We start from the raw sequence: 10,990 nt of genomic DNA, 5'->3' as shown, positions 1-10,990 counted from the left end.
ATATCCTGTTCCTACCCAACCTAAGTCCCCTCTGGGTGCCCCATAGGAAGTGGCTGCAGTGGCTGAGGGAATGGCAGTGGGCAGCCTGTTGGTCTCCATCCTAAGTTCTCTCAGGGCTCACTGTTGGGAGCAGCAATAGTGGCTTGATGGCTGCAACATCCTTTGTTTAGTGATATGGCAGAGAACAATTTTCATTCATACCTAGGAGAAACTTGATGTGTTTTGTTGAAAGAATTAATGGTTTTCCAGAAGAAATTAATTCTCCCCAAGGCACGAGGCATGACTGACAACTGAAGAAAGATAAGCGATAAATCACCGAGAATGAGATTGTTTCATAGAAATTAAAGGCCTATAATAACTCAAGGAAAAACAAAGGCCCTAGGAGTTTGCAGTCCTTGAGAAGAAACACTTTGTGAGGGATATAGAGACTGAGTTGGATCTTGAATGACAAAGTGGATGAAGATGAGTGAAAGGAGAGAAAGTTCCCTATGGACTAAGAATGCTGCCTGGGGATGGTGCACCCATGAAACCACTACAGCAGCCCCCACACCTTCCTCCGGTGATGAGCCCTGAAGGAAATCAGGATGGAAACAGGGTGTCCGCCATCATGTAGTCAATCATGGCAGCCACCCCCGATGCTGCACCCTGAGGAGACACAGATGGGAAAGTACAAGATACTGGTCCCAGATAGCTAAGGTGCATATCAAAGGAATGGTTACAATGAGGTCACACTCTTGCATCTTCCAACTACCTGGTTTTTGTTGCAAAACTCCTATAGAGCCTAGCTCCTCCATATTCCTTTGGAGCAGTCCTTCAGAACTATCTGAGAGGCTGATTCCCAGGCTTGAAGTCCTCAGAAAGTCCACCAAATGAAACATAATTTTCAAATTTTAGGTTGTACATGTTTTTCAGTTGACAGCCCCCAGGGGTGAGGACAAGCCTGGGCAAAGCCATGGACAAGAAGCTGAGCTCCACACACGGGAGGCTACAGATGCCCATGCTCCTGCCAGCATCTGTTTGCACCCGGGATGCATTCACTGTCCCCAGAGTGTGCGGCCACCTAGCACTGCTGACCTTCATCACAAGGGCAAAATCCTCTTAGATGTTTCTCTCTCATTGGTGTTCTCAACCATGGCTGTACTGACATTTGATGCAGAAGTTTTTTTTTTTTTGAGTAGATGCTCTGAAAATTGTTGGTGGTCTAGCAGCATCCCTTATCTCTACCCACTTGAGGCCTAGCTACCACCCACCCTCTGAGGACACCCAAAGCATCTCTATACATTTACAAATGTCCACAGGCATGGGTGGAAGGAGAGAGTAAATCAGCCCCAGTAATGAATCACTGTTCTAGCACTGGAAGTAGTTTATATCAGTTCTTCTATATATCCCTCACAATGCCCCTAAGGAAGAGAGGTTGTGAATGCCTACAGTTAGCAAGAAAACATGGGCAGGAAGTGGAGGGAAATTACCAACTGAATCGAGAAGAGATGGTATAGATACCTAATTAACTGAACTGTCACATGTGTGTGGATTAAATATTTAACCACACAGTTTTTGGCAATGTCAACTTGTGTAAAGTTCAGGGCTTTGGTGAATGAGCCAAAGAGAACTAGCTGGAGGTCACTCCTGATCCTGGCTGGGCTTCCAAATCCGGATCCCTGCTCCAAGCCATTAGATGGATCCGGGTATGATTGGATTCAAATACTGCTTCCTTTGTGTTAATAGGGAGGCGACCCAGTCCCCAGGTGGCTAGGGCTCCAACTTCTTGCCCTCCTGACCGGCCCTCTCCCTATTGTGCCTCCAAAGTCCTCACCCGGGAACATGAAGAAGGTGGCGTTAGCACCAGGATGTCAGGCTCATGCCTGGGGTTAGTGTTGGGTTTGATCCATGCCTTGACTAGCTATTCAGTTTTCAATGAGCTGCTCATTCTAAACAGACCTAATCATAATAGCATGCAATCTATTCAGCAAAATATTTGTGTAAATTTAAAATCTATCGTGAAAAGCAATGACACAGTAATTAATTAGTCACCAACTCTACTACTGTCATCACACAGAGATCAGAGGTGCACAGGCCATCCCCTCAGGGAGCATAACAGGGAGGAAGGGGCCATGGCATCAGGGTCCTGGAGATTCAAGGAGAAAGCTGCTCATGGAAAGACAAAGGTTCCTGGGAAGGGAGATCTGCCAGATTCAGGGGCCAGGAAATAGCACAATAAGCGGGCTGTCCCTGATGTGGCATTGGAAATGATGAGGATTTTCAGCCCAAAGGGACTGAGGCAAGGACAGTGGGGAAGGATGGGTCACAAGGAGCAATGGCCTGGAGATTAAGAAATCAGTCTGAAGCACACATGGGGCAGTCGTGGGAGTCAAGGTCATAAGAATCCATGGGAACCATGAAGTGAAAGTCCATTAGGGTCAAACAAAGGAGATGGCTTAATAACAGCCTTGGGAGCTGTCTCTCAGGACAGAACACCTGGCTCCTTACTCAGGCCCTGCCACCCACCAGCTGTGTGCCCTTCATCAAGGTACTTGACCTCTCTTGTCCTGGTGTCTGCAGCTGGGGAGAAATGATGTGCCCACCTCACGGGGAGGGTGACCACACATCCCAGCTCACTTGGAAGAAACCTGTTTTATGTTGCTCTCCCGGCGTTCCATCCCCTCAGTGACCCCTCTCACCCTTCAAGTTACCCCAGTTTGACCAGTATATTTCATCATCACCCTACTCATTGGGTTGTTGTGGCGAAGACTGAGAGAGGTTTTCATCAGTGCTGTTTAATCATTTGCCATTCATGTTTCATTGCACTTTGAAAACAAGCACATATGGACTGGTGCCATGTATGGAAAAGTTTGATAGCAATATGTTTGAGAGAAAAGCTATATATGGAAATTATATCTCAATAAAACTCTTTCTAAAAGGTTAGAAAAATATGAAGTAGGCATGGGTCAAGAAACAGCACTTTACTTTCAAACTGAGGACTTTTCACCTCAGATGTGAACATGATGCTCTTCTGTATTTTCGAGATGGGAAATCGAAGCAGAGATCAGTGATCTCTAAAGGTCCTAGCAGTCCTTCAGGGTTTATCAAAACACCTTTCTCAATTTATAAAATTAATCCCTATCCACTGACATGTAGGCAGCACCTGCTCTGTGCCCAGCCCTGTTCTGAGGACCTGCGTGTTGGAAGTCATTCAGACTTCACCACAATCCAAAGAAACACAGCTGTGAAATGCCCACAGCGGGCTGGGCCCAGGGCAAGGGGGCACCTGTTCTAGGAAAGGCCTGATGGCATGAAGAACAGACAACTCACCAATGACAAGACGTCTCCAACTCCGGGGCCTTTCCTGCAGTTTCTGGCCTGGGGAAGTATCTCTCCACCAGACTTTTAGACTTTGGCATGATTTTAAGGAAGAAGAGCTTCCCCTCAAAGAACCTGCCTGTGGTTAATGTTCCAACAGCCCTGGAGGTAAAAGGCAGAGCCCATTGTACAGAAGGAGTGAAAATAAAGAAACGGGGGTGTCTTGTCCCCAGAATACCATGGATCTGATTCATCTCAGGAACTTGCAGTTAAAAAACCACTTAAGGGTCATCTAATTTCCAAAGTAACTCTTTGTCCTCCTGTGCCAGTGCATGAATCACAGGAAGAAATGGCTGTCACTGAATGATGTTACCTCATTAAATATGCCAAGGACTCAAGTGACCAAAATATTAGTGTGCATACATCTCAAGCCCAAATAAAAATTTCCCTTGCCACATGCTTTCTCTCTCCCTCAAGACCCAGCAGACTCAGGGTAAAATCTGTAAATAATTCACTTCAACACCGTGGTTTGTCCTTGGATGTCTCACAAACATCCAAACTGAAGGTTCTTCACTCCTCTAGTTTCTGGACCTAATGTAGGGACCTGAGTCAAAATTCCTTTTGGAAAGAGAAATTCTGGCCAGCAACACCAGCATCTAGAACTTTTGGTTTCTTCTCTTTCTCCTTCTAAACACTGGCTTGCAAAGGAGTCTTCTGTGAGCTGTTACTGCTATTTGATTCACCTGAAAAAGATCATCCCTTGTGACGGAGAACACACGTCTTTATTGTGGCCACCACGTGCATAGTGTGAGATTGTTTTTATGAGTAAGAAACCTTTGAGGGTGTCCAGTGTCCAGCAGGTAACAGGGCAGGCCTATAATAACTGGGGCACCAGCAGAGTCTCCATTAGGTCCCGGCCAAGGAGACAGTCTCCCATTTCATTACTAAGGTCTTCAATTGCCTTTGGAATGAAGATCACCAGCAATGGTCAACTGGGTGAAAGTACACACAGGAGAACATAACCTTCTTCCCCATTTCTAGCCTCTTGCTAAGTCAGTGTTGTTCCTGACAGTTTATGCTGCAGCTGATGATGGAAAGAAATGAATCCCCAAATACTACAGACAGCAAAGAATGCAGTCATGGGTAAGTACTGACTCATCTCTCTTGATCTCTACTCCACTTCTTTTTTTAACCAAAGCCGACTTTGTTTCTCTTATTCCTATTACCTTCTTATCATCTCTGCTTAAACTGGTGAGGTTTTTTTTTTCCCTATGAGGCTGTCCTGTCCCTCTCTGACTCCAAGAGACATGCATTCCTATCTTGACACATACCATCTTCCCTCAGGGCATCTGTACTTTCTGTTCCCTCTGCCTAGAACGCTCTTTCCCAGGTCTTCCCCTGGAAATCAGTATGCAGTCAACCAGCCTTAAAAGTCCCTCCTCCTATAGCTTGCCTGGACCTCCCTTCAGGATGCTGCCCCTGGTGGTTGTTTTGTTGTTCTTTACAGCCATCACTCTCTGGTATCACTCATTCAATTGTAGGCTTCTTTGTTGGCCACCTAATTGAGGTAAGCTTTAGAAGGGGAAAGTCCTGACCAACTTACGCCGACAACTGGATCTGTGCCACAGGTCACAGTTATAGGAGACAATCCTGGTGTTGTTAAGCAATAGACGGATGGACAGATGGATGGATGGATGGAACCTCACACTGATCCTGATTACCTGTTTTAAAGCCGTTTACATCGTCTCCCTGTCATCCTTACAAAATCAGGCATGGCATCATTTATGCCTAATTTAGCACTGAACAAATGGAAGCTGAGAACAACCAGCACTTTAAATTGTCCAGGAATGTTTCATAATTAGATGTTGCATCAAAGAGTCAAATCCACATCTACATGAACCCAGATCCCATCAGAGTCCACCATTCAGCACAGCCTCCACTACGCAGTTACTCTGTTTCACATGATCCCTTGAATCACTGGAAGAAAACTAAAAAGCTAGCAAAGCTAGATGAAAATTCATCATAGATTGTAATATAATGAATTTATGATATTGAGTTAATGAAGTGAGACACTCTTTGTCAAAACAACCCTCAGAGAAGGCGAGGCATTTTTAAGGTTTCCCCAGTTTGAAGCATCTTACTGAAAATGGGTCCGCAGGCAGGGGAGGTCTGCCATCCAGAGGAGGAGCGTGGTATTGCGCCCAGCTCAGGTGTTTGGTGAACCAGCAGAACAGACACACAAGATAGAAAGTCATTTGTACTTTGAAGAAGAAAGAGAAGGAGAAAAGAAACAAGAGGAGGAGTAGGGAGGGAGATGAGGAGGAGATGCAGGAGGAGGAGGTGGGAAGAGAGAATGATAATCACATTCATAATTAAAATACAAGGATAAAAACTCAGGCTCATAATGTACTTTGCTTTATTATTTAGAAAGGATTTTCCATTAATTTATCCTAAAGTCACATATCATTATTGCACTCCAAAAATAGTTTGGAGTCCCAAAGTTTGTGTCTCCTTGGTTTTCTACAAAGACAGCACAGACTGTCTGGGTTCTGGTGGATCCTTGCTGTTGTTGGTGGTGGGTTTTTTTGGGGTTTTTTTCCTTGGTTTTTATTTTTGGTCCAAAGCCAGGTATATACTGTGACTCATTGTTCCCTTGTGGGAGGGATTATGGTGACCTGCAGGATAAAAGAAGCTGTGTGCAGTCACCTCCAGAGTGAGTTCCTTCTTCTCTGCCTCACTGGACTGAACAGCCAGCAACAGCGGCTCAGACATGAAGCTGGTGATGGTCCTCATGCTGGTCGCCCTCCCCCTTTACTGCTACGCAGGTGAGTACTGACAGGGGGCACAAGCTTTGGGATAAGCTTGTTGTCTGGTCCCTTGTGCAAGATCTCCCCATCCCAAGCTCCAGCACAGGGCAGGTCTGTGTGCCATAGACCTAAGGACCAGCACTAATCGCAGGAAATCTGAAAGAAGGGCCTGTGTGGGCACCGCCCCGGCTCTGCAGCTGCACGTTGTGTCTCGTGCCATTCAGGGCGTCCCACCATCACCACAGGTTCCATGCAGCCAGGATGAGTCTTGTGATCGAAAGTTAGAATTAGGTATTTCAGTGGGGCAAGGGAATGGCAGGCTCTGATGAGCCCCTACATTTATATCCACATGCGTTTCCTGAAAGCAACACTCATGGAGTCTCCTTCAAAATGGAAACAAACAGGAAACCTCCCAGGACAAAAGGCTCAGGCTGTGGGGTGTGACCCTGTGTTTTGCACCGAGTAGGGATTCCTCATTTTTCACACTTTTTCAGAGTAGATTTGAGCCCTTTTTCTGGAATGGCCTTACTCCCGGTCTCTTCCCACTCAAAGGTGACTGAGGAGAAGAGCTCACACATTTGGAGGTCTCCTTCCACAATGAGGATCCAGCTAGAGAAAAACGCCCTGGCAGCTAGACTCTGGTCTTCAGTAACATGACACACACCTAGTTTGCTTTGTTCAATTTACAAAGCTCTTTTAAATATCCCACCTCATTTGTTCCTGAAGTACATGTAGGTGTGCTCGAGGTGACAGGCTCAAGGTCAAGTAAATGGAAAGTTGCAAACGCGAGAGTAAAACTTAGGTCTCGTGAATCTGATTCTAGAGCTCTTTCCCCTTCCCAACTCAAGCAGACACACAAGAGCACTTCACAGACAAGAATTTCATTCGTATGTTATTCGCTGTTGCAGAAAGTAATTACCATCCACAGAGCTAATGGACAATATTCTAGACCCAATTCATCGACAATACTGGGAACGCCACCTGCTGCTGTGATGATAACAGTGAAGCATCACATGGCTCCACACAAAGAAAGACCAGACAATGTTTAGTAGGTTGCACTGCATCAGAGCATCTCATTTCTCCAGAATCCTATTTAATCAAGGTTAATACTGTTTGGCTTCTCCGAGCTAACAAGAGGAAGGGAGATGTTTTAGGACTTAAAGAAATCCCAGATCCTGAGTTCACTCTCATAGACTTCAAAACTCAAGCCCATTCACAATCTCCTTTCTGAATATACGTGTCTACTGGGATGTAAGAGGATGGTAAGCATCATGGTTTCACCCCAAAGAGCCCACGTTTGCATGCTTTCTTCCCAGGGTCTGGCTGCTCTGTTCTCGAGAAGGTGGTTGAAGATACAATCAACCCTAATCTATCCAAGGACGAATACGTAGCCTCTCTGCAAGAGTTCATAGACAGTGAAGACACTGCAAAGGCTGCAAGGGAATTTAAGCAATGTTTTCTCTCCCAGTCAAATGAAACTCTGGACAACTTCAGAGTGATGATGGTAATTTTGGCTTTTTCTGATATGTTTTAGAACCATGGGACAGGGACACACAGGCTCTAGGTTTTCACTCCTTATGCCACAGCCAGTGGCAAATGTGCCTTATTCCTGCTGATGTCATTGTGTGGTTAGTCTCATGACTTTGACATCAAGAAAGACTTCCAAGGTTGCAGTGCTGATTTGCCACTTTGTGAAATCTTTAGTGAATGGTAAGTGAAAAAGACAAAAGAGGGCAAAGATGTTTCAGGCAGAGGATTACCTGCCACCAGGTCCCCAGTACACACAACGCACACACACACACACGCACACACACACACTTTCTATCAAGGTAAACAACACCTGATTTCAAGAAGTCCTTCACTTGTAAGAGTGCTCAACAAAAAGTCTCCTTTGTCACAAACTGTAAAACATTTGAAGAATGATTCATAGAGTCCAGAATATACCATTTGAAGAAGAGTTCATACACTTCATTAAAAGAATTTAAAATGACCTTTCAAGCAATCAAAATTTGTGAGCATAAACAATTGGATTCCTCGACGATCAATGAAGCAGCCCAGGAACGACAAATGCAGATCATGGGCATGTATCCACCATGGGTGATGGAACTGTTTAAATCTAAATTCAGTAGTTTAACAATGAGTGATTCTTTCTAATTATAAATTGATATTTTTGAGTTTATTCTAGCATTTATTTCCTCTCCTAGAATATATTTTTTCCTCTCCTAATATGTTATTTAAAACATTCCATGGTAGACCATTTAGAAATATTGCAAAAACCATAAAGGTAAAAGGGAAATCACCTAAGGAGATTTTAAACATGGTACAACAGGAATGAATCTGAGGACATTAGGATCAAGGAAACCAGCCAGTCACAAAAGACAAATACTGCATGACCCCGCTTACACCGGGCTTCAAGAATAGCCAATCCCACAGAAACGCAAGTTAGGGTCGTGGTTGACAGGGGCTGGGTGTTGAGGAAAATGGGAGATATTTTACAGGTATGGAGTGTCATCTGTGCAAGACGCAGACAGTCTGGAGACTGGTTGCACTGACTGCAAAGTGAATGCGGTGCCAAGTATATTTAAAGTACTTAAGATGGTAACTAAGATTTTATATGAATTTGCTATCATTTTTTTTTGAAATTTTAAGGTACAATCCTTGCAGTTAAAGATGATGGGCTTTTTTCTTTAAAAACCTAGCTCAGGCTAATCACTTTTAGGGCCCAGACTAAGTAGTTTGTAGTCCTCAAAGGCATGGTAGAGAGATCAGACTGTGTTCTATATTTCTGAGAGTGAGGCTGCACAGGAACTCAAAACATCATATTTCCTTTTATTTGAGTGGAGATTTTAACCATTCTATGTTGAAAAATGATATACATGCAGCATAGTTCTTGGATAACTTATTTCAACAAACAAGAAAAGTGAAGAATAAACTTGCCTAGGGGTCTCTGGTGGGGAGAAGATCTGGAATCGCCAGCTCTTCTCTGGCATTAATAAATGTCTCCTGAACGTTAGAACAAAGGATGAGTTATCCACCACTATCTCTCTCGGATGTCAGATGTGTGTGGACAGATCCAGGAAAACAATGAGAAGAAATGTTTATTTTTCAAGATTTTACTTTGCAAGAGAAAAATCTAAGTGATGTTTATTTTTGTTTTTCCAGCAAAGCATATACAACAGTCCTCAGTGTGCTTTGTATTAACTTTCCACGAGACCTTTGGCTCAGAAGACATCAACTATCGGTTCAGATAAACCACAAGCTCACTATCTTTTTTGTCTTTTGATAAACAAATGGCAAGACAATTGTTGAAACCTCAAACTGCATTTTCATTTCAATAAAGTTCTGCAAGCCTGAAGTTCTTTTTTTGTTCTCTGATTAGAGCAGAGGCTTTACAGAGTTTAATATAACACACACGGTTATTCATTGAAGAACTCACTAGTGAAGGACTGAAGTGTTTGAAAAGTACTTTGTTGGTTACCATCTGTAGCCAACACTAATCTTCTGTCTAGAAAAGTGTTTTTCCTCCCCCCGCCCCCGCATCTCCTCAGGAACTAGCTGGGAGACGCTGGTGGTAGGGTCATGGCCAAGTTTCCAGATCTGCCAGAGTCTCCATCTCCACTCTGAGCCCTGCTGGCCATGGCTGGACACCGTTCTCAGCGATCTCTGTCCCTGACCCAGGTGTGCAGGGCTGGGAATAGGGCCCGTGAGAGAAGTGACTCAGGCAAAGCAGGGGTGAAGGCTGTCTTGATTTTAAAATTTGATATAAGCCATGAATTTTGAGTTTTAAAAAGACTTCACAAAAATATTATTTACCCCAATTCCTGAGATTTTGGGTGCCCCTTTAATGGTGTGACTCTCCTTAGTCCTGTCTAGACATGGTCCATCCCCTCATTCACACAATGAGCAACAAGGCCAGGAAGGTCATGGGAAATGTGTGCTATGCCAGAATAAAGCAAATCAAAAGATTTGAAATCGAAACTTCACTCTCCTTCCTTTTGCCCGTCCCCACCAGCGTGTCACCAGGGAAAAGTTATTGCCACTTCTGCTCACACCTCCTTGGGTCCCTCTTCCTTCCTGGGCCATCCCCTCCACCGGGAAGACCTCTGACCCTTTCTCAGGACAATTGTGCTCCCACCAGTTACGACTCTTCCGTCAGGTGTACCCCATGCAAGAATTAGGCACAAAAGAGGTCATGGGTGGGGAGCGAGGAGGCCAAGTATGACTGTAGTGGCTGGAATTCCCACTCCCTAGTCAGGCTGCTCGCCGGCTGGGAAGGGAGAATGGCCTCAAGATGCCGGGCAATGGCAGCTCCCAGGAGGTGCCTTCCTATGAGTGCAGAATCTGATGTCAGCCTCTAGACAAGGGAAGCTCAGGAAACCCCAACCCTTCTCCTGTCTCAGGACCTGGATAATTTTGACCAGCATCTGCCTCGGGACATCTTAGAGCTGATGCAGTGGAGTGAGGGTAGATGTTCCACACAGTCATGTGTTTGCCGGCCGCACCACCCAGACAATGATAGCTCTGAAGAGAGTCTGTTGGAGGGGCTGGTGCTACAAACCCACGCAGAGGTCAAGTCAATGATGGGTTGTGCTGACAGCACCAGCAATTGTGAGGTGCCCAGCAGACAGGAGTGTGGGAAGGAGCAGTGAGATGGGAGCAAAGGGAAGCAGCCGTTCCAGGATGTCCATGCCAACAAGCCACTCAACCAAGCGTCATGATGGCAAAAGAATCAAAACCATACAAAGTATGTTCTCTGCCCACCTTGGAATCAAACTGGAAATCAAGAACAGAATTATCACAGAAAATTTCAGATCACGTGGTAAAAATCACCACACTCCTAAATAAAATCCATGAAGCATCAAATAGTTAAGAAGTATTTGGTAAAG

The 10,990-nt window shown here is 44.8% G+C and overlaps 1 protein-coding gene across 1 annotated transcript; it reads left to right on the top strand.

Annotated features, from left to right (window-relative positions):
- Positions 1 to 5,982: 5,982 nt before the first annotated feature.
- LOC105091482 (mammaglobin-A-like) lies at positions 5,983 to 9,452 on the top strand. The gene is made up of 3 exons (XM_064491820.1): positions 5,983 to 6,122; positions 7,421 to 7,608; positions 9,267 to 9,452. Exons 1-3 carry the CDS (start codon positions 6,068 to 6,070, stop codon positions 9,303 to 9,305), a joined length of 282 nt encoding a protein of 93 aa, XP_064347890.1. The 5' UTR covers positions 5,983 to 6,067; the 3' UTR covers positions 9,306 to 9,452.
- Positions 9,453 to 10,990: the final 1,538 nt, after the last annotated feature.

The sequence above is a fragment of the Camelus dromedarius genome, chromosome 12 (assembly GCF_036321535.1).
Source record: "Camelus dromedarius isolate mCamDro1 chromosome 12, mCamDro1.pat, whole genome shotgun sequence".
Classification (NCBI taxonomy): domain Eukaryota; kingdom Metazoa; phylum Chordata; class Mammalia; order Artiodactyla; family Camelidae; genus Camelus; species Camelus dromedarius.
Note: the sequence above shows the minus strand (reverse complement) of the source record. Positions and strands in the feature narration are given on the sequence as shown.

Bases quoted from the DNA above. Each gene is read 5' to 3' on its own strand.
- LOC105091482 (XM_064491820.1), top strand. From the start codon at position 6,068: ATGAAGCTGGTGATGGTCCTCATGCTGGTCGCCCTCCCCCTTTACTGC. The intron at 6,123-7,420 runs GTGAGTACTGAC...CTTTCTTCCCAG, and splicing joins CCCCCTTTACTGCTACGCAG to GGTCTGGCTGCTCTGTTCTC. The intron at 7,609-9,266 runs GTAATTTTGGCT...TTGTTTTTCCAG, and splicing joins ACAACTTCAGAGTGATGATG to CAAAGCATATACAACAGTCC.